Source organism: Patiria miniata, unplaced genomic scaffold (assembly GCF_015706575.1).
Source record: "Patiria miniata isolate m_02_andy unplaced genomic scaffold, ASM1570657v1 HiC_scaffold_22, whole genome shotgun sequence".
NCBI lineage: Eukaryota > Metazoa > Echinodermata > Asteroidea > Valvatida > Asterinidae > Patiria > Patiria miniata.
This window is the reverse complement of record NW_024037061.1, coordinates 3814746-3841526: the sequence shown is the minus strand read 5'-3', so window position 1 is coordinate 3841526 and position 26781 is coordinate 3814746. Positions and strand designations below refer to the sequence as shown.

General features: G+C 42.6%; 1 protein-coding gene across 1 annotated transcript in view; it reads left to right on the top strand.

Annotated features, from left to right (window-relative positions):
* Nucleotides 1-26781, top strand: part of LOC119730522 (transmembrane protein KIAA1109-like) — a 97611-nt gene that overhangs the window by 6002 nt on the left and 64828 nt on the right. The window contains 18 exon segments of the mRNA XM_038203490.1: nt 501-585; nt 823-1013; nt 2075-2154; nt 3308-3428; nt 4666-4822; nt 6949-7119; nt 9236-9353; nt 11031-11186; nt 12428-12525; nt 14682-14839; nt 15741-16035; nt 16282-16455; nt 17459-17596; nt 18838-19008; nt 20925-21173; nt 22521-24216; nt 24738-24840; nt 25475-25649. Coding sequence (XP_038059418.1) covers nt 501-585; nt 823-1013; nt 2075-2154; nt 3308-3428; nt 4666-4822; nt 6949-7119; nt 9236-9353; nt 11031-11186; nt 12428-12525; nt 14682-14839; nt 15741-16035; nt 16282-16455; nt 17459-17596; nt 18838-19008; nt 20925-21173; nt 22521-24216; nt 24738-24840; nt 25475-25649 — 4336 coding nt within the window.

Genomic DNA, 26781 nt, shown 5'->3' with positions numbered 1-26781 from the left:
ATAATTTAATGACACCTGATCAACTACCAGCCAATCGGATGACAGGGATTTAGGAAAGAATGTTGCAACCTGACGCAACTTCAGCGGTTGTGTGCAAAGTCTATGGAGAGTTAAGAATTTTTTTCCTTAACAAAATTGGAAATGTTTCTCAGTCCCAGATTCATGTCTTAGCATCTTTTTGCAAAGTCATTTCTGTTTTAGCCTCTGAAGAAGAACTTGCTAAGTTCGCAACGTCAGGCCACATTAATTTTTAGATTTATATATTTCAGGTCCATCCAGTCAGTAAGCAGTTTGCAGCAGTCTTACTTTTTTTCATTTTTGCAAAGACTGACCTTTATTGAGAGAATACATGTAAAAAAAAAGTGGCATCAGGTTGCAACATTCTTACCGGAATTTTTTTGAGGCTTTGTATAGAATAAAAGAAAACAGCTGCACCATATAGCAACATTTCTGTATTTATTTAACTGTTACTCTTATTTTATATTTTTGTGTGTGTGCAGGTCTAAAGCGGCCTCCTTGCAAACCAGACCCGCGTTGCTGGACTGGAGAGATTTTGTAGGCGTTGTTAAATTTGACATTCACAATGTAAGTCTATGTATGAACTTTTTTTATATTTTGTTTTGCCCTTCACTGACATGACTGTCTTTAAGAGAGACCTATTGACCCTGAAAATCCTAGCCAAACAGTTGTCTGACCACTGTAACACCCCAAAGTGACAGGTGTATTAGGGCACTATTTGAATGTGTACTGCAAACTACCGTAGGACCATGAAACCGTGTGTTAAAAAATTCACACTGCGAATCCTTCTCAACATTTTTTCAGGGTCGCACAGTTTTCGGCAATCGCTTCGTTCCTAGCGTACTAATCCTAAGCATAGAAGATGCCCATGGCTCCTACACGACGCGATCACCGTCCGCCCCGTGGGATTTCTTCATGCATGAGATCCTATGTGAAGGGGAACAGTTTAAAGTCATCCTGGCTCCGAGCCCAAAGTTTGAAGGACCAACGGATGAGTAAGTAAAATTCTCCTTTTATTTGTGAAGTTTTTGGGTCCATTTCCTTTCCATGGTTGTATGGGCTCTGTGCGCCAACAAAAGAGGGCGCCCTTTTACCTTGCAACGACGTCCCATGGGCGGGACATTTAGCTGGTTGACGCGCACCGTTCCTTGTGTGTGACGCACGTACACCAGGGATTTGTACTATGTACACGCAGTGGTACGGCCGCGTGTCACGGCAAAATTGCAGTCGGGCAAGATGGCGTCGGTCGGTCGGTCACCCCCAACTGTACTTTCTTTGCCAATGAGGGGGTACTTGTGAACGGAGTGGATACTCCAGTTTAGTATTTCACTTTTTGGTCAAGATATTTATAATCCCCAACTTTAAAAAGTTGTAATTCTTCAATGAAAAAAATTAATAACATTTTGTGAACTCATTTCCTAGATCTTTACCATTTTATATTAAAATTGTTTTTACTGTAACGCAATTCGGGCCATTCACAATGCAGTGCGCCACCAAGTGTTTGCCATGGAGAGTCAACTTTTCAAGTTTACGGTCGACAAAATATGGTTCATTTGAATGAGTGTCAGTAGACAACTTGAGCTAATTTGTTACAGATTGGGGCATAGCGTTCTGCCGCCTTACCAAAAATCGCCATATTGATACAAAGAAAAGAAAAGGGCAAACATAGACTCGAATCATACGCTTACGAAACTACTGACCGGAAAAAAGGAACAATTTCAAATGTCCCGCGCTGCGAATTTGTCGACCATCTCCCACAATGCACTGGGAAAAATGAACTCTCCGTGGCAAACTATTGGTGGCGCTCCACATTGTGAATCGCCCGAATTGTTCACTTGGAGGAGAAAGTCAAAAAGGAATTTAGATCACAGGGACAATTTAAGGAATTTATACACGCATACAAAGTTGTATTATCCCTTGAGTGAGTTTAAGCAGCATAAGTCAGTTGGTTTTTTTCTTTTGAAAAACTAAGAAATTTCACTAGTTTACTGTGGTGGGACTTGAACCTGCGACCAGTGATTAGTAGTTATATTATTGTTTTATGTTTTCTTCTCAGGCCTCCTCGGTACATGGGGGAAGGCTTTGTGGTGGTTCAGTCCAACACACTGCACTTCCATTACTCGCAGGATGAAGCAGGTAAGTGCATATTAATTAAACAAATATCAACCATTGGAAGAATACATTGCAGTGTGTTATTAAAGCAACACAAATTGACTTACATTGTTTGGTTAGGAAAGAATGTTGCAACCTGACGCCATTTTTTTTATCATATACTGCCTCAATAAAGACCAGTCGTCACAAAAAAAGTGGAAGAGACACCAATCTGGGACTGAGAAACATTTCCAATTTTGTTAGAAAATACTTTAAAAAATGCAGGCATCTCTCCATAGACTTTGTACGCGACCACAGAAGTTGCGTCAGGATACTACATTCTTTCCTTTTTTTTTCAAAACCAAGTTGAAGTTTTGAACTTTTTAAACCTTTTAAGGATGACATGTTCGTTAGTAACCATGTGTGAAAAAATGTGGTTAATCGCATGTACCGTTTGTCTTTTGAAAACCTTTTTACTGCGGTACCCGATTTACATTTTTGTCCACGAGTCTTTGAAATTTTGCATAAGAGCACAAAATGTGTCCCCCAGAGCCGTTCTTTCCATGAGGTCTAGAGCTGAGACATGCATTGCCTTGCAGGGTTGCCAAGTAGAGGGCAGAGCTGCAATCGTGTGAGCAATGAAGGACACAGTAACTATTGTACAGTAAACTTCATTGTTAATCTTGTGGTAAACCTTGTGGTAAACCTTGTGGTAAACCTTGTGGTAAACCTTGGGGTAAACCTCGGGGTAAACCTCAGGGTAAACCTTAGGGTAAATCTCGGGGTAAACCTCGGGGTAAACCTCGGGGTAAACCTCAGGGTAAACCTTAGGGTAAACCTCGGGGTAAACCTCGGGGTAAACCTCGGGGTAAACCTCGGGGTAAACCTCGGGGTAAACCTCGGGGTAAACCTCAGGGTAAACCTCAGTATAAACCTCAGTGTAAACCTCACAGTAAACCTTGTTGTAAAACTTGCCAGAAACCTCGCAGTAAACCTCGTAAATCTTGCATTAAACCTCGCAGTAAACCTCCCTATAAACCTCATGATATGACCTCATTGAAGACCTTGCGGTAAACCTTGCAGTAAACTTTGAGGTAAACCTTGAGTTACTGCCGGTTTAATTTCCACCCCCCCCCCCCCCCCCGATCCAAATTGATGGTTTTATCAGCATTATTTGGTTTTTTTTGTTTATCCCAAGGTTATGTTCCTGTGAAGAATGAGTGTGGTGCTGATGAGTTGATCCCTCCCTGCTGGGCGTTAGACATCACCTGTGGGACGGCCACCAACATCAGCTATGGGCCTTGGGCAGACAGACAAAGGTAAGAAATGATCAGTGTCAAAGTGATACACACCTAAGAAAACCCTAACCTTTCCAAATCCTCCAAAATCCTTGTTGCAAATTGGAGGAATTTGCAGGATTGAGGTTACATGGCAAAAGTGCGTTGCTGATTTCGGAGGACGCGCTATGTCATGGTCTTGGGCCGGACCTTGTGTTGTTTATGCTCAGCCTAGCATAAATTTAGTCCTTGACTATACTTAAAATCCTCCTCACTGCTCCAGGATGTCACTGCCTCTGCCTCAGCCTATTGACAGTCATAGCCGGAGGATTTTGCAGGATTCAGGCAGTGGTCACCTACCCATGGACCTTATTTAAGAAACGATGGAGGAATTTGCAGGAATGAGGCTATATGCTATTTTTCCATGAGGCCAATTGGAGGATTTTGTAGGATTGAGGCTACATCCTAGCAAAAAGGCCTAGGGACTTAGGGTTAAACCTGACCCTCAATCTTACAAAATCAACGGGACACTTTTTTGGGGATTTCGAGTATTGAGGCTGTATACCTTTGATGTGCCGTTTGATTTTGGAGGATGCATTGTGTCAGGGTCTTTAGTTGTTTTTGCTTAGCTTTGCATTGCGTTAAGTTGTTCAGTCATTGCAGTAAAAAATAGACAGAAGAATAGTGTCCATCCGTTTTTTTTTTATTGATGATCGAATTAAAATTTGTATTTCAAAACAAGAAAGAAAAACCTTTTTGTTTTTCTCTTAGTTATAGTCTGCATGCTAATTCATATGCAGAGTAGGTTTTGAAGTGTGTACAGCTGCGTTGTGCGCCACATCGCGCGCCAATCTCCAGCCAATCTCCATATTAGGAGTTGTTTACGACACTCGCGAGACTGGACATACCATAATAACATGTTTCCAAAAAACATGAGGTAAACTTGTTGAATAAAAGTGTTGGAAATGTATAATTTTTGACTTGTTTTGACTTTTGGACCGAAAAGGTTTGATTGTTTTACCGAAAAGGTATTTATGAATCGGCTCGGGTAGTTATCAGCATCCAGACTCCAACCGGTCTTAAACAGAGTGTTTAAAACTGGCCAAGCACATATTTATTCCCATATTTCCAACCACACATCCACACAATTTCAGCATTTTCAATATTTTTATTGCAAAATTTCAAGTATGGTAACCGCTTAAATGTTCAATCATTGATTAGTTAAGATATTATTTTGAAACACTTACATTTATCGTCTTCATTTGTCTCTTATTTCCAGAGATGCGTTACACAAGTTCTTCTTCCCACAAGGCTACAAGACCCATGAGGTCTCCTCCAAGGCCAGGCCGGGCCAGAAGAGACAATTCACAAGCTTTGAGTTCCGATTGAACACCGTCGCTGAAGCAACCATCGACATTCTCTTCAGTAAAGATAAGGTCAGTTGTATTATTGATCAAAGTTTTCTGTAGCAGCTCGAGATCAGCGCAGTCTGGTCGCTACCCTCACAGGTACCCATGTCATACTCCTGGGTGGAAAGAGGCAATTGTCGTAAAGTGTCTTGCCTAAGAACACAAGTGCCATGTTCCTCCAGGGTTAAAACCCTTGTGCTGTTTTACACAAGTTAAAGAGGTTGTGGAATGCTCGAAGACATTTCCGTCATTTTTCGGGTATATGTAGCCTAAGGTGTGATGAAATAAAAACGACTATTGTGTCTGTCATGAAGTGAGTACAAAAGGTACTTTGGAGAGCTGTTTTTCAGGTCCTGTTTTGACCCGAACGTGCAGTTTGTGTAAAAGTCGATATTGGGGGCAGCAAACAAAACGTAGTAAATCGTGACGTAATAAACAGGACTCCCGATGCAGCGTATTATAAACAAGTCCTGTTTATTACGTCACGATTTACTATGTTTTGTTTGCTGCCCCCAACGACGACTTTTACCCAAATTGCACGTTCGGGTCGAAACAGGACCTGAAAAACAGCTCTCAAAATTACCTTTTGTTGTCATTTCATGACAGACACAATAGTTGTTTTTATTTCATCACACCTTAGGCTACATATACCCGAAAAATGATGGAAGTGACTTCGAGCATTCCACAACCTCTTTAACCATTGGACCATGCCATTTCACAGTTAAAGATTTTTGTGTCTGGGAAATGTAAGTTTCATTCAATATTGGGCTTTGCCCTTCTCTGATGTAACTTTATAAACTGCGCCAGTCTATCCAACGTGGTTCCTTCAATCAGAGCGTTTGAGAGAGAAACTCAGCTTTCTGCCTGTTCGCATCCATATCATGTTGCAGTACCTAGATTTAGAACAAAAGGATATATTCCAATAACTTTTCCCCACGTGCTGCATCTCTTTGGAATTCCTTGCCTGGTGCTTGTTTCCCTCCAACCTATGATCTGTCCTGTTTCAAGAAGAATGTTAATTCCTACCTTCAGTTTTCCTGAGTGCTTCCTCTACTTTTTTCGTCTCTTGTAGCCCTGTAGCTCTGAGTGGCTTCTAGACTTTACTCAGAGTATCTCCTGAGGCAAAGGGAGATAGTCCCAATTATCCAACACCGAGGGGTCATTTGTTCTCACTATTTCCCCACAAAAACATGTTATATTTGTTTTACTATACCTCATAAATATTCATCAGGCAGCTGCGGTATTTCATTCGTCCATTCCACCATGTTTTTGATTGTGCAGTATTTGGATAAAGTGAAACATTATTTTAGTTGAAGGAGACAGACAGAATAGAAAGTTAATTTTGTGTCATTTAAATAACTTAAGCATTCACACAAAACACTGCATTTATTTTTATTGTGTAAAATTTCACCCACTTCCTCCTCGGTTAAAATCGCAAAGCGAGCACCACCGGTCGCCATTTTGATGTACACCGTTATAGACTGGCACATGCACACACACTGGTGTTCTCCACGGTACGCACGTAAAGCACATGCGTCGTTGGTAACGAGATAACACAGTACTGGAACAAATCTAACTGCTGCGACCCAGGTGTGTGATAGTACCTCCCTGGTTTTTGCGCGTCACGTGCGCGTACGAAGACACGGGTGATAGTAAAAACTATCACACGGTTGAGTTGCTGGAATGGACCAATGAAATGCCACGGTTGCCTGATGAATATTTATGAGGTATAGTAATACACTTTACAGTCTGGATTGTAAATCTTCTTTGAAATGATTGTTAATGATTGGTTGATGGTGGCTTGTGCGAAAAGCGCTCGCCTCTCACCAAGGTGACCTCGGTTCGAATCCTGGCCGCGGATCACATGTGAGTAGAGTTGTGTGTTGGTTCGCTCCTGTGCCACAAGGGTTTTTCTCCGGGCCCTCTGGTTGTCCTCCCTCCGGAAAAATCAAACACTTTCAATCTCAGGCTGTGCTCTGTGGTCATATATGGGTCGATGTGGCCAGCAGCCATAGGCGCCTTTACGTGCCAGCGGCCCGACCATGTTGTAGTCACGTCTTTCGCAATTCAGCACACCAGCTGCGAGTAAGGATGATTAGCCTCTCAAATTATTATTATTTATTAATAGAATTTTCCTGCAATTGTCATTTCAGGAAACCAACGCTTTTCACATCGACGTTGACAAGGCGTCGTACGTTGAAGTCAGTATTCCGTTACTGATTGGGCCAGAGGGGTACCACACAAGGGTCACAGGTCAACTGCTCCATGTAGACTCCACCACCAGCATGGAGTATCGCTCACTCATTGAGAGCGAAACATTACAGGTAATAAGTGTTGTAGTCGAGGGACTTGTGATGGGTCTCCAGTACGTCACAAGTCCAGTCACAAGTAAAAGTAACAAAGAAGTTTTCTGTCACAGATCTTCTGAATAGCTTGTGATTTGACTTGTGATTGACTTGTGAGGACTTGTGATTGACTTGTGATTGACTTGTGATTGACTTGTGAGGACTTGTAAGGACTTGTGATTGGCTTGTGATTGACTTGTCATTGTCTGGTGATTGACTTGTCATTGACTTGTCATTGACTTGTCATTGACTTGTCATTGACTTGTCATTGACTTGTTATTGACTTGTCGTTATCCTGTCAACTTGTCATTGACTTGTCATTAAGTTGTCATTGTCTTGTCATTGACTTGTCACTGACTTGCCATTGATTTGTCATTGACTTGTCATTGACTTGCCATTGACTTGTGATTGACTTGTGATTGACTTGTCATTGTCCTGTCATTAAATTGTCATTGACTTGTGATTGACTTGTCATGGACTTGTCATTGTCTTGTGATTGACTCTTCATTGACTTGTTATTGACTTGTGATTGACTTGTGATTGACTTGTGATTGACTTGTGATTGACTTGTCATTGTCCTGTCATTGACTTGTCATTGACTTGTCATTGTCTTGTCATTAACTTGTCATTGACTTGTCATTGACTTGTCATTGTCTTGTCATTGACTTGTCACTGACTTGTCATTGACTTGTCATTGACTTGTCATTGACTTGTCATTGACTTGCCATTGACTTGTCACTGACTTGCCACTGACTTGCCATTGACTTGTCTTTGACTTGTCACTGACTTGTCATTGACTTGTCACTGACTTGCCATTGACTTGTGATTGACTTGCCATTGACTTGCCATTGACTTGTCATTGACTTGTCATTGACTTGTCATTGACGTGTCATTGACGTGTCATTGACGTGTCATTGACTTGTCATTGTCCTGTCATTGACTTGTCATTGACTTGTCATTGACTTGTCATTGACTTGCCATTGACTTGTCACTGACTTGCCATTGACTTGCCATTGACTTGTCTTTGACTTGTCACTGACTTGTCATTGACTTGTCACTGACGTGTCATTGACGTGTCATTGACGTGTCATTGACTTGTCATTGACTTGCCATTGACTTGCCATTGACTTGCGATTGACTTGTGATTGACTTGTGATTGACTTGTCATTGACTTGTCATTGACTTGTTATTGACTTGTCGTTATCCTGTCATTAACTTGTCATTGACTTGTCATTAAGTTGTCATTGTCTTGTCATTGACTTGTCACTGACTTGCCATTGATTTGTCATTGACTTGTCATTGACTTGCCATTGACTTGTGATTGACTTGTGATTGACTTGTCATTGTCCTGTCATTAAATTGTCATTGACTTGTGATTGACTTGTCATGGACTTGTCATTGTCTTGTGATTGACTCTTCATTGACTTGTTATTGACTTGTGATTGACTTGTGATTGACTTGTGATTGACTTGTGATTGACTTGTCATCGCCTGTCATTGACTTGTCATTGACTTGTCATTGTCTTGTCATTGACTTGTCATTGACTTGTCATTGACTTGTCATTGACTTGTCATTGTCTTGTCACTGACTTGTCACTGACTTGTCATTGACTTGTCATTGACTTGTCATTGACTTGCCATTGACTTGCCACTGACTTGTCACTGACTTGCCATTGACTTGCCATTGACTTGTCATTGACTTGTCATTGACTTGTCATTGACGTGTCATTGACTTGTCATTGACGTGTCATTGACTTGCCATTGACTTGCCATTGACTTGCCATTGACTTGCCATTGACTTGTGATTGACTTGTGATTGACTTGTCATTGACTTGTCACTGACTTGCCACTGACTTGCCACTGACTTGCCACTGACTTGTCATTGACTTGTCATTGACTTGCCATTGACTTGCCATTGACTTGTCATTGACTTGTCATTGACTTGTCATTGACTTGTCATTGACTTGTCATTGACTTGTCATTGACTTGTCATTGACTTGTCATTGACTTGTCATTGACTTGTCATTGACTTGTCATTGACTTGTCATTGACTTGTCATTGACTTGTCATTGACTTGTCATTAATTGTTCTTGTAGTTTCAAGTTGCCATGCACTACCCGCGAGTCTGGAACCATCACCAGAACTGGGAAGTCACGCTCACGTTCAGCAAGGCAACTACGCACCTGATGTATGCGCACAAGGGCTTCATAAGTGGTGAGTAGTAGGTGGTGAGTGGTGACACGAATCAAGCTGGCCATTTCTAGCGTGATTTTTTTGTCAAAATTGACAGGGGTCCCAAAGATTATGATTCCTTGCTTGTGGTTATATTCTAATTTCTCAGTCTGTGTAGACTGGTGCAAATTTGTCATTGTTCGAATCCTGCTTCTGTAATTTTTTTGGTTATACTTGAAAGCTATAGTCCATCATTTGCAGTCATCCGAAAAAGTAACTGGCTTATTATTGTTGAAAAACATACTTTGTTGAAAGATAGTAAGTGGACTAAACTCCTTGTGAAATTAATCTTTCTGGCAAGCTCTCATTTTGAAGTGATCAACAAAAGAAGGCCTTTCCAACGGTAGTTCGTTTTGTTATTCGCCGCAGCGCGCACAAGCATTGGCACGACGCACACTATAATTCGTCGGATCAGTGCACGACATCGCGTATAGCTGCAATTCAAAACATGATTCAGCAACTTTTGATTTGAAATTGAGATCCTAGAATGTTGTTTTTCTCGGAATATACAGCTGAAGCTGAGCTGAAACTTCATCAGGTTAGTTATCCTTCATTAGATTTTGAACAATTTTGTAGCTTCAAACGAACAAAATGCACAAATTACAAATGATGGACTATATCTTTAATTGACTTGAGAAGTACCTTATCAAGTTCAAATTGTAGCTTGTTTTGATCCTCCAAGACCACGAAAAATAAAAGCAGAATGCTTCTAAGTTGTAACCCACCAAAATCGAAGCTTTGTAGGAGTTGTTTGTTTGGGGTACCCACTGCTGTATCGGTTTTGAACTCGCCAGTCGACGCTGGCAATCTCTCAGCGGTCGAGAGGTCTGCACTAGTAAGTAGGCGGTTGTGGGTTCGAGTCCCACCCAAGTAATTGTTGAATTTTGACTCGCGAGCCCTCAGACAAACCTGAGTTGTAGTGTTCATGAAATTATGTCGGTGATAGGTAAAAACCCAATATTGAGTAAATCGTCACCGTTTTGACGAAGTGACACATCTGTGCACACAGATGCAAAACCGAGTTTTGAGACAATTGCGTTTGAAATTGGTGGATTTTTCAATTGGCATTTTTGTGTACATTTCTCCCCCAGAATTGAAAAATATATAACTGAGACAATAGCCCAGGAGTTGAATAGCCCAAAACAATTCTCTCTGTTCAAAAAATTGTGTTTAATTAGAAGATATTAATTACTAAAGATATCTGTCACTTTGTCAAAACGGAAAATCTACTTCTTAACAAAAATGAGGCATGTGTTTGTACACAGCGTGTGCGTGTATATAAAATGTATACATTTTAGAATGCAGATGCGTCACTTCGTCAAGACGCAAATCGTGGAGGCTTCACATTTCTAAATATAGCACACGTGTAAACTCGATGAGACTATAGTGACACATAGAGATTCGTCACTTCGTCAGAACGAAAAATTTAGTGTGTAGCACTTTCAACACTTTGTGCAATTAGCCAATTAGCGTAATTAACGAACAATGGAATGTTGTGTCTCGAAATTTGGTAATCATGTAGAGGACATCATAAAATGTTAGAATATCAAAAAATCTCAGATTTCAGAAAATCTCGGTTTTGGACTGATGCGTCACTTCGTCAAAACGGTGACGAAATATCTGTAATTCTAATTTACAATAATTTTTTTTTTTTTGTAGATTTATTCTCAGACTGGTCTAGCAAGGGTCGCTCGGATTTGTTCAGCTTTGTCCCTTACACGCTGAACCTCAACATCATCTTGAGAGAGTTCGTATTAATGCTGCCCACCAACAAGTACAATTGGGTGGACTGCTCGTCCAGTCTGCAACAAAACGGTAACGCCTTAGGCCTTGTACCGCCCCAAACCGCCCCGCTTATTACTCACTGTAGCATACGAAGCTGAATAAACACAATGTACAAGAAAGCAGGAGGTCGTGGGTTCGAGTCCCACCCGAGTGATTTTTTTCCAACTTTCACTCGGGAGGTAACACACTGAGTATATACAGTGTTTAAACGTCAGCGAAGGGCAAAACCTAATTTGATTTATATCACCTAGACGCAAAATTCCATCTCACAATGTACATGCAATACAGAGTAGTAAAAGTAGAACAGAAGGAATTGGCCAAATAACAAGCTCCATCAGGGGCCAATTTCATGGCGCTGCTAAGCACAAAAGTTTGCTTAGCACAAAAAAAGACTGGCTTATAAAAGCAGGTTACCATCCAAAACTCCATGTGATGTATATTGCTCGTGATTAGTATTCAGCTGTTGTTTGCTTAGCATAAAAATCACGTGGAGTTTTGGCTGGTAACCTGCTTTCACAGCCAGACTTTTTTTGTGCTAAGCAAATTTTTGTGCTTAGCAGCGCCGTGAAATTGGGCCCAGATCTCAGCAGCTGCGGGCCAATGAATTTGTGTTCGTGCATGAGTCACGTGATTGTGCTATGTAATTTCTGGAAGGAGTAGTGTTTTGAGTAAAAAATCAGGTTTTTGACCCCAGTGAACCCATGATGACCTTTGACCCCAGTTTGGTCATGTGACATGTTGGGGCTGGGCTACTGATGCCTTTGACAAAGTCTGGTTGAAATCGGTCAACATTTGTACGAGAGATAGACAATGTAAACGTTTGTTACTAACTAACTACATGTAACCGTGGTCACCACGGTTCAAATCCTGGCCGCAGATCACATGTGAGTAGAGTTGTACGTTGGTTCTCTCCTGTGCCACGAGGGTTTTTCTCCGTGCCCTCCGGTTTGCCTCCCTCCGGAAAAATCAAACACTTTCGATCTCAAGCTGTGCTCCGTGTTCATATATGGGTCGATGTGGCCGGCAGCCATAGGTGCCTTTACGTGCCAGCGGCCCGACCACGTTGTAGCCGCGTCCTTCGCAGTTCAGCATACCAGCTGCGAGTAAGGATGATTAGCCTCCCAAATTATTATAATTACTATTACTAACTAACTAACGGAGAGACATGATGATTTGTTGGGCTGCTACTCGCAGCTAAAATGTCTTTGTGTGAAAATTCAGCCATTTATGGAAATGTAATTCTACACTTGTTGATTGTTTTTTGACTGCAGTTTTTATCGGCCTGGTTGGGGATCTTCTGGATTTGTCGATTGTTCTTCCGTACTCGGACTACCTGCCTCCAACCCTACCAGTCAGAGTTCTGCTCAGGGTAAGAATTTGTCCGTCTGTCTGTTGGTTGGTCTGCCTGTCCTTTTGTTCCTGTTCCATTTGAATTGGGATTGGATAAATTGTGATTGATATGAGAGGACTTGTGATGACTTGTGATGACTTGTGATGGACTTGTGATGACTGGTAATGGACTTGGTGATTGACTTGTGATGGATATGTGATTCTCTTGTGATGCACTTGTGATGACTTGTGACTGACTTGTGATTGACTTGTGATAACATTGTGATGGACTTGTGACGACCTGTGATAGAATTGTGATGGACTTGTGATGACTTGTGGTTGACTTGTGATGACTTGTGATGGACTTGTGATGGACTTGTAATGGACTTGCGACTGACTTGTGATTGACTTGTGATGACTTGTGATTACATTGTGATTGACTTGTGATGACCTGTGATGGAATTGTGATGGACTTGTGTTGGACTTGTGATTGACTTGTGATGACTTGTGATGACTTGTGATTGACTTGTGATGACTTGTGATTGACTTGTGATGACTGGTGATTGACTTATTATGACTTGTGATGACTTATTATGACTTATGATTACATTGTGATGGACTTGTGATAGACTTGTGATTGACTTGTGATGTCTTATAATGACTTGTGATGACTTATGATAACATTGTGATGGACTTGTGATTGACTTGTTATGACTTATGATTGACTTTTTTAGTACAGTGGAATGCCGCTATAACGAACATCGTGGGATCCACAGAAAGTGATTGAAATAACGATCGTTCGGTATAGCGATTTTGAGCCACCGGTACCCTCTTTTGACCAATAGTGAACTGGCATTTTTCACATCCCGCGGCCGCACGAGGAGTCATCACGAAACTTTAGCAACGGGTGGTTTTCCCTTTTATTCCTTGGGGAAATAATAGCCATCTATCGCTCTTGAATATTCAAACACGATGTAACCATGGGTCGTTTGATGTTCGGGAATTAAAAGTTAAGTGGCCCAAATAGTGTTGTACACATGTACAACCGGTAGATTTTTTTGTTAATCTGTTGACTTTTTTCAACAACAATTTTTGGTACGTTGTGTACATTTTAAGGTATAGTCCATCATTTGTAATTTGTGCATTTTGTTCTTTTGAAGCAACATAAGTGCTCAAGATCTAAAGAAGGGTGCTGAACAACTAACCTGATGAAGTTTCAGCTCAGCTTTAGCTGTATATTTTGAGAATAACAACATTCTAGGATCTTGATTTCAAATCAAAAGTTGCTGAATCATGTTTTGAATTGGGCGTGAATTCAGCGTCCGAGACACGTTCTCACTGAGCCGATTGCAGCTATGCGATGTCGCGCACTGATCCGACGAATTATTGCAACCGCGCGTGCGTCATGCCAATGCTTGCGCGCGCTTCACCGAATAATAAAACAAACTACTAATTTTAATTTCCTACGGTGCGTCTTAAGAAGCACCGTTGGGAAGGCCTTCTTTCGTTGATTACTTCAAACTGACAGCTTGCCAGAAAGAATAATTTCACAGGGAGTTTAGGCCCCAAAAAAAAATAAGTCGGTCTCTGGTCAGCGTGCGCGTCGATTTTAATCTTGCGCGTTGATCTTTTTTGTTTCCAAAGTGTTTCGCGGTAGCTTCAACAGCGCCCTCTATTTCTGCACCTCCTCAATTTTTTTTTACCAAAGAGCACCAAGGAATGGGAAATTGCACCAAGGCAAATGATCGAAAGCACCAAGGCAAATTATGGAGGACACCAATGTACATGAGGACACAAAAAAAACAAAATAGTACCCCACCTTGTCTGTACAATCCAAGCTTGAAGAAAAAAAAAAAAAGGAAAAAAAAAAAAAAAAAAGCCGCATGGCCGCGTCAATTCCGGAACTTTGGTCTGACCAGAGACCGAGTATTTTTTTCAACAATAATTACGCCAGTTACTTTTCGGATGGCTGCAAATGATGGACTATAGCTTTAATCTGTTGACTTTTTTCAACAACAATTTTCGGTACGTTGTGTACATTTAAACTGGGAGCCAAGGATGATGTTCGGTATAGCCGAATGCTCGGTATAGTGGTGTTCGTTATAGCGGCGTTCCACTGTACTTGTGATGGGCTGGACTCCAGCATTGCTGAGGAGGTTTGTGAACTAGTAACTTGACTGATTTATTTCTTTTCAGGCGGACTCAGTCTCGGGCCGCCTATATTTCCCAGAATGCTACAGCAGCCAGCATTGCCTGCAAGGCTTAGACCGCTCCACCAAGACACCGGATACTTGGGAGGACGACAAGAAATTACTGGGGCTGTCCTTGGATCACTGGCAAGGCATTACGGATGGGTAAGACTGAGGGGTATTAAGAGTTAAAGATGCGTTCCCGTGCTGTTTTTGAGTTTCATCCCGAAAAATAAATTCCTTTTCTAAATACAACAGTTAATAATAATAATAATAACACGATTTATAGCGCGCATTTTCGCAAGTGTCAATGCGCGACTAAGGATAACTCCAGAAGACAAGTTACAGATTATGTGGAGAGAACATATCAGTTTTCAGTCTGCCCTTAAAGTTGTCAAGAGAACTGATGTTGCGGATGTTGTGTGACAAGGAATTCCAGCATCGGGGACCAGACACTGAGAAGGCCCTGTCCCCTGCCTTTTTGAATGTGCGTGGAACTCTAAGGTTGTTACTGGAGCGGAGGCCACTACGGCTGGGTGCATTAAGGTTGAGTGATCCCATTATGTACTGCGGCATTGTGTTATGAAGCGCTTTGTGCATGAAAACCACTGTTTAGAAGTTGATGCGTTGTCTAACTGGTAACCAATGTAATTGTTGAAGGAGTGGAGAGGCATGTGTGTATTTGGGTTGAGATAATGTGATACGAGCAACATTGTTTTGAAGCCGTTGGAGTCGATCAACCTCATACTGATTAATACCATTGAGAAGAGAGTTGCAATAATCGAGTCTGGATAGTACAAGTGCTCGGACAGCGGCGTGGCATGTGTTTGTGTCTATGTATTTACAAATCTTGGATATGTTCCTGTTGTGGTAGTTGACAGTTATTCACATTTGATTGAGACATTGACCCCCAAAAATCGGTCCATGTTTTAGTTGTTGAATTTTTTCCTTTCAGTTTTAAGTTATTGGCTGGTAGACAACAATTCCGCTTCCACGGGGTAGGCTGGTTCCCACGCCAAAAAATAGTATAAATAATGGACAACTTGTTTGTATCTTTCTTCTCCAGGGATGGTTGGGTGGAATGTGCTGCAGTTCCCTACGTCGCAGTCAGCATTACTTACACCTATCACCCTATGCCGTTAGAGGAAGACTCCCCCATGATCCAGATCCGATGCACCCCTAGCGGCAGGCACGAACACCAGACCCACCCAGCCCAGACCGGCTACGCTGGATGGAAGAGGGCAGGGTGCGTGGCCGTGCCATCAGAGTGGCCCCCTGATCGCTTGCAGCTGGAAGTTGATATCGGGCCAGCAATCTTGATGGCATATGGGTCTATCGTCAAGTGCATATTGGCCCTGAAGGTAAGCACGTTTTGAATCGCAGGAAATGTAGTTTGTAGGGGGCATTTGCTGGTCAGCCTAGTGGCCTGAAGATAAGCATGTTTTGAATTGTCTGGTTTATGTCTTATGTCTTATGTCAAGTTTTAAAAAGTTTTTAAAAAGTCGGAGGATTAAAGTCAAAGGATTCAGTGTTCAAGAAATTTTAATTTACTCATTGACAACATTTTTGTTTGCTTGTATCTTTTGTCTTAATTTTTTTGTTTCCAGGAAAACTATTTTGGCGTAGACCAAGTCCCGACGGACTTCATCAGATCGCCCAGCGATGGTCTGGGGGACGGCCCCAAAGATGCAAAGGGGCGCGTAGTCAATGGTCTAGCGCTCAGACCCATGGACGTCATCGTCTCTCTGAACGTGGATGGCATAAAGGCTACGCTTCCTGTGGTACGATCTGAATACAAACAAGTTGTCGCGGCGACATTGCAAGAAGATACTATTTTTTAATGATTTGCAGCGTCTTTCTTTTGTTTGTTTCCAGTGATAACACCACTTAAAATCCAAAGAAGTGTGTTCAAAACCGATCCTGTGGAAGTTTCAGCTCGGTGGATATTACACTTTTTGAGAAAACAGTGAAAAACCATGCACAACCTTTTGATCACGAAACACGATTCTGTCGATAGCACTCTTTACTCCAAGAGTTTGTCATTTGACTGATCGTTGGAAATCTCCTACATTTCTTGATTTCTTCTAAATGACAGCATGCCAGACGGAATAATTTCAAGGGGTGTTGAGTACCAGTAAGATCTTTAATCTAATTAAATTTTTTGATAATAATTCGGTAGGTTACTTTTGCGATAAACACAACTAACCCTATATGCCTTTAAAGGAATATACATCATTGGCTTTTGCTGTCATTTTCAGAAATGAACTAGTTGAGGGGTTAGTATAATAGATCAAATATTGTTACACTGACATGTTTCAAGTTTTGTGTTCGAAAATGCTGGAAAAACCAAGAAAAACAAAACTGTTTAAGTAGTCTGGTTCCCTGACTCCACTAAATATAAAATGGATCAATTTACAGATGTTGGAAAATTGTAGTTAAGGGTACCAGTCTAGCTGGCCTGCACCCGTTCATGAACATGTAACCAATAGCAAACAAAATTTGGACTGAATTAATGGTAAATGTGGATCAGTAGTTGAAAGATAGTTAGGTTTTTCCAACGGTGGTCGGCCGACCACCGCTGGAAATTTTTACAAAAATACCATTTTCTTGAAAATGACTTCACACCAGGTGCCATAATTTTACAGGATGCTTTAGACTGTCATTTACCAACAACCTAGTTAGGTATTTCGTAAAAACTTGGTAGTTTTATTTTTCGATGTTTGCAAATGTTGTATATTCCCTTTAAAGACTCAAGTATTTGTGCATTATTTCTTGTCTTCACAGTATTGTGGCAAAGCGGAGCCGTCCTGCCCCATAGCAGTACTCGACCAGCTCTGCTTTGAGCTTCAGAAAGGTCACTCTGAGACAAGACTTCAGCTGCTCCTGTCCCCCGTCACTATCATGGTCTCAGATTCACAGAAGGTAAGCTAATGGACTTGTGCATGTACGGCAGAGGGCGCTTTTATCCACTTAAAGCTGCATTCCCCATTCTATTTTTGAATTTCATCCTGAAAAATAGATTCTTTTTGTACACTGCTATTTTTATAGCAATACAAATGTTATTCACTTTTGAATGAGACACCACCCAAAAAAACACAATTGGCCAACGTTCAATTATTGAATCATTAATTAACAATTTCTAATTATTTGCTGCCAGACGATGATTTCATTCTCGCGGGGTAGGCTGGTTCCCGCCCTAAAATCTGTATCGATAATGTACGGACTGGGAGCCAGTCTGCTCACAAAGCGGATTTTTTTTCTTCAGAGGGTTGCAGACGTCCAAACAACAAATAAATGGAGGTTGGGGGTTAGAATTAAACATACAAGTTGAAAATTTACAAATGTATTAAAGGAATATACATCATTTGCTTTTGCTGTAATTTTCAGAAATGGATGGAATTGGGGGGTTAGAAATATATAGCAAATATAGTTACACTGACTTTTTTGAGGTTTTGGGTTCGAAAATGCTATAAAAACCAAGAAAAACAATCATTTTCCTGTAGTCTGGTTCCCTGACTCCATATAAGAAGAAACAGAGCAGTTTACATACATTGGGGAATTGTAAGGTCAGGGAACCAGTCTAGCTGGCTTGTACCCGTTCATAGGTGTGTAATCGATTGCAAACAAGTGCGATAGTCAATTGGGGCCAGTATTTGAAGAATTTTTTTTTTTTTTTCCAACGCTGGTCGGCCGACCAGCGTTGGAAATTGATACAAAAATACCACTTTTCTTGAAAATGACAGTATACCAGGTGCCATGATTTTACAGGATGCTTTACACTGTCATTCACTAACAGTCCAGCAAGGTATTTCAAAATGATTTGGTAGTTTTATTTTTTGATGTTTGCAAATATTGTATTTTCCCTTTAATAGAAAAAAAGAGTGCACTGGTCTGTTCACAATTGTATTCTGAGCAAGACCGTAGCGCCCTCACATGAGCATCAGGCGTCGTCAACAATACGTTCGAATGTCCCTCCCATGTCCCCCAACTCTCCCTTTGTAACTGCATGCTTTCAAGTATTCCTACTTTTCCTTTATCCTACTTTTCCATATTCTTACGTTTCCTTTTTCACAACCCAAAGTCCACACTCGCTTGATACAGAAAGCTGTTTTGTAGTCTATGACTGAGATAACTTTCCCCTTTTTGACCTTTCTGCTTTTCAGAGACTCGATTCTCATCTCTGTGACGGCCATCTGGGATTGTCCGGTCTGCAGCTACGCGGCCATGCGATGTTCTCAGATGAGGGTCTACCTGTGGATAGCGCGACGCTAGAATATGCCTGGCTACTGGATCTCCAGATGGGTGTCCTGAGCGGTAGACTCACTCCTCCTCAGGTAACATAACAAGGCCTCGCGACACCAGTACACGGAGGTAGCTGGTTCGAATTCCACTCTACAGATTGTTGCCAATAACAATGTATATCCCTTCTCCCTATTGCTCACAGAGCAAAAATAAAATATAGAGGGTTATACAACTAGGAGTTGGTAGAGCGCTGGTACTGCAATAAGGAGGTAACTGGTTCGAATACCACTCCACCCACTTTCGCCCTTTAGGGACCGTGACCATTCAGCCCTGGTATGAAAAGGGCCCCCCGGTACCTCGTCCGGTCCGGTCTTCAGCCCAGTCTCGTCCGGTACATGGTCCTGTCTGACCAGAAGTTTTGAAGTCAGTCAGGCACATCAATTTATTGCCCTTCAGAGAACCTCCAGAGCAGAACAATAGCAGACTTACCGGATTAAAGATAATATCCTTCCATAACGCCTAGGTAATTTACGGTCCCATTGTGCGCGAAACCGCATGGCAGGGGTTTTGATCTGTGCCGACGAAAGTTTTCTATTGTTTCGCACTGAGAGATGAAAACCACAAGCGGGTTTCTTCTGGGATATATTACATGTGTCAATACTTGCAAACAATAGACCCCAGGATAGAGGAGTTCCTGATTAGCAACCGGACCAGCTCATGGGCCGGTAGCTGGGACGGTACGAGAGGACTTCTTGGGAGGGGACGAGCTTACTGGGGGGCCCTTTTCATACTGGGGCTGAATGGTCATGGGCCCTTATATCCCTTCTCACTAGTGCCCCAGAGGAGAATCTAATAAATGTTGAGGCAGCGTTGTAAGCTTGTTAGACTGAGAGTTGGTAGAGCACCGGCACAGCAATTTGGAGGTTGCTGGTTCAACTCCACTCAACTTTTGTCAACTATAGTCCTTTCTCATCACTAGTGCCCCTTGAGCAAAAATGTAACAAATGTGGAGATTATTGTGGGGTTGTATTAATCAGAGTTGGTAGAACACTGGTACAGCAATTGGGAGGTAGCTGGTTCGAATCTGTCTGTACCCAGTTTTGCCAATTATTTACTTTCGCACTGGTGCTCCAGAGCATAAAAACATGACAAATTCAAAGACGATGTTGCAGAGTTATACAACTCGCACTTCATAGAGCACTGGACAGCAATTTAGAGGCAGTTGGATCGAATCTCTCTATAGTCATGTTCCCTAACGTGGCGCACTTCGAAACTTACCCGACTTTCCTCGTGTAGTGTTGCTAAACCTCTTTGTTGACAAACCTCAAATTCATGCAGTATAATACTAGTACTTTTACCTTATTAATGCTTGCTATTTAACCTCTGTGAACAATTTCAGTTTCATAAAATTTAATCCGAAATTCAAAAATGGTGGCGTCCGGAAATTGGGCACAAATTGGCGGAGTGTTCCCTAACGTGGTGCACTTGAATAAATCTTGGGAAATTCCAAATTAACATTTAAGAATTTCTGATAAAAAAATATTACCTCTACTTACATACCCAGCAAGATGTTTGTCCGAAAATTATTTTCTTATTCATTTTCAAAGGGTTCACTTTGCACTTGAAAATAATATCGGAAAATCACGCCAAAATAAAATTTTCTTCAAAATTTGTTACGGGTAAATAAGCTTGTGATTTATGAACAGGACTGTTTAGAACCTGATGAAATTTCACTTTCTGTGAAATTTCAGTTAAATCTGTTGTTCTAGGTAGGCGCTACAGGCGAGAAATCAAAGTGCGCCACGTTGGGGGCCGCGCCACATTAAGGTACATCAACAATAGCCATTTTGATTATATCCCTTCTCACTAGTGCCCCCAGAGTAAAACTTTGACAAATGTTGCGACCATCTTCTAAGGTTTCATAACTCAGAGTTAGTAGAACACTCGTACAGCAATTGGCAGGCAGCTAGTTCGAATCCCTTTCTATCCTTTTTTTAAACATTCACAGATGCTGTCCCTAGTCAGCTTCCTCCAGCTCTTCATCCATCTGGCCGTGGACCCCCTGGACGACCTCCAGAAGCCAATCACATCCAAGTATTGCGTTCACATGGACAAGCAGCAGCAGTGTCGCATCAAGGAGCCGCTCTACCCGGTACCCTGCCCGACGGAGGATGATTTCAAGTATCGCATGCTGCGGGTCAGTCTCAGGATGGTGGATCTTATGCTGGTGGAGACTGGCTGTGCCCTGCAGTGCCAGGTACAGTAATTATGCTAATGAATATTCACTAATGAATATTCACTAATGAATACTCACTAATGAATATTCATAAGGGGCTGGTATCGGCCAAAATATGATGCATTTCAAGTATCGCATGCTGCGGGTCAGTCTAAGGATGTTGGATCTGATGCTGGTGGAGACGGGCTGTGCCCTACAGTGCCAGGTACAGTAATAATGCTAATGAATATTCACGAGTGAATATTCACTAATGAATATTCATAAGGGGCTGGTATCGGCCAAAATATGATGCATTTCAAGTATCGCATGCTGCGGGTCAGTCTCAGGATGGTGGATCTGATGCTGGTGGAGACGGGCTGTGCCCTACAGTGCCAGGTACAGTAATAATGCTCATGAATATTTGCTAATGAATATTCACTAATGAATACTCACTAATGAATATTCATAAGGGGCTGGTATCCGCCAAAATATAATGCTTACAATCAATACCAAAACCAATAGATGTGTGCTTGACGTGTGTTCGGAATTTCTCGGGCCTTAAAGGTATAGTCCATCATTTGTAATTTGTGCAGTTTGTTCGTTTGAAGCAACAAAAGTGCTCAAAATCTAAAGAAGGGTACTGAACAACTAACCTGATGAAGTTTCAGCTCAGCTTCGGCTGTATATTCCGAGAAAAACAGCATTCTGGGATCTCAATTTCAAATCAAAAGTTGCTGAATCATGTTTTGAATTGGGCTTGAATTCAGCGTCTGAGACACGTTCTCACTGAGCCGATTGCAGCTATGCGATTTCGCGCACTGATCCGACGAATTATAGCAAGTGCGTGTGCGTCGTGCCAATGCTTGCGCGCGCTTCGCCGATTAACAAAACGAACTACTAATTTAAATTTTCCTACGGTGTGTCTTAAGACGCACCGTTGGAAAGGCCTTCTTTTGTTGATTTCTTCAAAATGACAGCTTGCTAGAAAGAATAATTTCGCAGGGAGTTTAGTCCCCTTACTATCTTTCAACCAAGTATGTTTTTCAACAATAATTACGCCAGTTACGTTTTGGATAACTGCAAATGATGGACTCTGGCTTTAAAAGCTTGCAGGTTTTTGAGGTCCAACTTACACGTGGTGGGTAACTTCTGCCACTGCTGAGGCTTCTGCCACTGCTGAAGCTTGACCGTGCTTGCAAGGGAAGGCTGCAGGACTAGTCTGAGTAGTCTAGGTCTAGACCTGTATCAAGACCACAAGGGGATTATTTAAATGTTGTCATTAGACAAGGCTGAAATCACAGTATAGACTTGACAAAACCAGAAAATAAAAACCAGAATATTTGGGGTTTTGACAATATTTATTGACGACTTATTGTTTTTTCATTGTAGGTTGGGTCATTGAACATGGGTAAATGCAACCTGCACAGTGTGAGCATCGGTGATGGCTTGAGCACTACCATCCAACAGATCCAAGTCAAGCAGTTTGTCTGCGAGTCCAACAAGCCCCAGGCAGCCTGGCTTCAAGCTTGCTCCGTCGACTGCCCCGAGCTGCAGCTAGACCTGGCCGACTTGCTCCAGTCCAAGGATTCCTTCAAGGCCCAGAACCACTTCCTGACCACCCACGACCGCAAGAGCCGTCGCCTCTGGTTCCTCTGGCAGGGGAATCCGGACGAGCCCATGAGCCAACTCCGCAGCAAGTGTGGCTGTCGCGGCGGCTGCCTGTTCTTCAACGCCCCCGATGTGAACACCATGTCCAACTGGATTGGGGATGCTGCCTGGAGAGCTCCTTTAACGGAGGTGGATCACGACTACGGTCGCAGCATTCTCCAGCAGGGCCAGTGGATCTTCTCAGTCTGCGACAGGACTCCTGTGGACTCTCCCTCGAGGGAGTTCAGATTCACCCAAGGTTTTGTCGGCAGCGCCGCTCCGATTCTCCCCGGAGATCTACAGGCAGCTGATTTCCAAGTAGAGGCTCCGGACGCGGCAGGGTCTTTTGGAATACTCCCAGAACCTCCCAAGGAGCCTTCAAAGAGAGACTCCAGCTCTGTCTCAGTCCCTGACTCCCAGCAGCAAGCTTCCAGGAATGTTTCACTGAGTACCAGTAGTGCCCAGGCCAGCACCACATCGGACCCGACCCTGACAATCAAGACCGGTTCGGATAGCTCCGTCTTTGAGCGGCATCCGTACCACTTCCACGGCAGCTCCCACAGCCTGCCGGTGGAAACCATGGCCCTGCATAACAAACTTACCCTAGGCCGGGGTAATCTGAGCGCAGAGATGATCCAGCGTCTCCGCAGTGAATCCCTCATTGACCAGTCCCCTCTCAGCCCTACTCTCCTGAGATCCAAGGAAGTTCCTGATATCCCACACATGAAGAACAGCCGCGGCTCCGTCTCAAGCCATGCCGAGAGTGAGTACTACTCGGCGGAAGATGATTTCACTCTCACTGACAGCATGAGCAAGACGCTCATCGAAACTCCCTCCAGCGGCAGCTTCGATATCAACGCTCCTGAAAGTTCCCCATCAAAATCCTTCGCCGATGAGACCCTATCTTCGGCATCCACTCAGCAAGTAGAATCTCCAGAATCTCTTCAAAGACATGATGACACAGACCGGAGGAGACATTCATCCTCTGCGTCTTTCGTCTCTGCCGCATCCACTGAGAGCAGTATGCACGCTCAGAAGAAGTCCAAAGACGCGGCTCCCCAGAGCCCAAGCTTACAGCACCCCTGGGCGTCTACAAAGGCCTACTGCCATCACCTAACGCTCTGGGGTTGCAGTGGCTGGGTGACACACCCACCAGGCCACACCCTCCAGACACACCCTCCTTTCAGCCCACTCTGCGCCCCTGCCACCACCCTCATCAAGGGTAACATCCCGCTTCCGGATTTCACCATCAGCCAGCCGGGCTTGAAGCCGGGACTCGTGACGATGACAGACGTCGAGCAGAACGACATTGACACGGAGTCGGAGTCCGAAGACGAGGACAGTGCAGACAGCGAGATGTTCCTAGGACTTCCTCCGCAAGAAGTGAGACGCCACAATCGGGTCCACTCATCACCACCCACCTACCAGTCCACACAGAGTAAGTCAGTTGAATCTTGTTGCGTCTTCACTTTAGAGGAATACTAGAGCATGTGGAGTGCTGTGGCCTCGTGGTTAAAGGCACTGGATTCGTGGTCTGTGGGTAAAGCTGCGGGTTGTGGGTTCGAGTCCAGCCGGGGTCATGGTGCGTGTGCCCTTGAGCAAGGCACTTTGTCACTCATTGCTTCTCTCCACCCAGGAGTAAATGGGTACCTGTGAGAGCAGAGATGGTTATTGTGATTGAATAAGCTTTGCCTGCACCTAACAGGCAGCATCGAGCTGTATACTCCTCAGGGAGCTGAGATGGTATTTGGAATGTTCAATTGGCCCAATGATCAGGGGTAATAATAATACTGTAAGCGCTGTGATTTAGTTTACTAATAAGAGCGTTCTTAAATGCCGATTATTATTATTATTATGGATGCATAGCGGAAAAGTCACTGAAGTGCCAACAGTGGTTATCAGTTTTGCCAATGTGGACATACTCGGTCCGTAATCTGATTTGTTTCATTTGTCTCATAGCGCTTGTCAAGGAGTGTCAGAGTTCTTCAACGTCGGCTATCCTCTCGATCAAAGGAGCCCTTGATATTCTGCTCACGCCACTTCTGATGCAAGTGATTGACAGGTACTAAGTTACTCTTACAGGTTTCAAACAATGAACTTGAAATTGGTTAAAGGGAATATGCAACATTTGCTTTAGATGCAATTTTCAGAAATTGATTGATTTGTGGGGTTAGCATTTTATGGAAAATATTGTTACACTGACTTGTTTTGACGTTTTGGGTTCGTAGATGCTGGAAAATCAAGAAAAACAGTCATTTTCCTGTTGTCCGGTTTCCTGACTCCACTTGACTTGAAGCGGAGCAATTTATGGTCGTCAGGGAATTGTAAGGCCAGGGAATCAGTCTAGCTGGCTTGTACCTGTTCACATGTGTGCAATCGATTGTAAAAAAATGCGAACTAACTAAATATAATAAATTGGGGCAGTATTTAAAAAAAAATAACATTTTTTTCCAACGCTGGTCGGCCGACCAGCGTTGGAAATCGATACAAAAACACCACTTTTCTTGAAAATAACATCACACCAGGTGCCAACATTGTACAGGATGCTTTAGACAGTCCAGTAAGGTTTGTCTTGATAATTTAGTAGTTTTGTTTTTTGATGTTTGCAAATGTTGTATACTCCCTTCAAAATTGGTGTGTTTTGGGGACAAAAAATTGGCGTCACTGTCACTGAATTCACATGTCTTTCCTTTCAGATATTTACAGTCTGCGGAGAATGTGTTATGCGTGCGACACCCTGAAGCCATCGTAGACGTGCTTCACATGGACTGCATAGGTGACGTGCAGGCGGCCTTCAAGAGTGCTAACAAGGCAGCCGGACTCAAGAACAGCACCGAGTCCACCGTTAGCTTGTCAGTGGCTGTTCCTAAGGTAGTTTTAATTCCATGTGTCCTTACTGTGTTCAAAAAATATACAATTTAAAGGGAATATACATCATTTGCTTTTGCTGTAATTTTCAGAAATGGATGGAATTGGGGGGTTGGAAATATATAGCAAATATAGTTACACTGACTTTTTTGAGGTTTTGGGTTCGAAAATGCTATAAAAACCAAGAAAAACAATCATTTTCCTGTAGTCTGGTTCCCTGACTCCATATAAGAAGAAACAGAGCAGTTTACATACATTGGGGAATTGTAAGGTCAGGGAACCAGTCTAGCTGGCTTGTACCCGTTCATAGGTGTGTAATCGATTGCAAGCAAGTGCGATGGTCAATTGGGGCCAGTATTTGAAAAAAAGCCAGTCTCTTCCAATGCTGGTCGGCCGACCAGCGTTGGAAATTGATACAAAAATACCACTTTTCTTGAAAATGACGGTATACCAGGTGCCATGATTTTACAGGATGCTTTACACTGTCATTCACTAACAGTCCAGCCAGGTATTTCAAAATGATTTGGTAGTTTTATTTTTTGATGTTTGTAAATGTTGTATTTTCCCTTTAAATGCTGATTATTATTATCATTATTATAAAACAAATAGAAAACACTATCGGGCCTATAATGCCTTGTAAAGCTTGGAATTATTTTCTCTTTTTCGGGTTACTTCCCGGTTGCATGCCTGATTTATTCAGTAGGTGAAGTGGGACAGAAAAAGGTGAAAGCTCAAACATAATCCCTGTCGCTGATACTGTTTGGACATCATTTTCAGTAAGGGACCGTGACCATTCAGCCCTGGTATGAAAAAGGCCCCCCGGTACCTCGTCCGGTCCAAAGCCAGTCCGGTCTTCAGCCCAGTCTCGTCCGGTTCATGGTCCTGTCTGACCAGAAGTTTTGAAGTCAGTAAGGCGCATCAATTTATTGCCATTCAGAGAACGTCCAGAGCAGAACAATAGCAGACTTACCGGATTAAAGATAAAATCCTTCCATAACGCCTAGGTAATTTACGGTCCCATTGTGCGCGAAACCGCATGGCAGGGGTTTTGATCTGTGCCGACGAAAGTGTTCTATTGTTTCGCGCTGAGAGATGAAAACCACAAGCAGGTTTCTTTTGGGATATATTACATGTG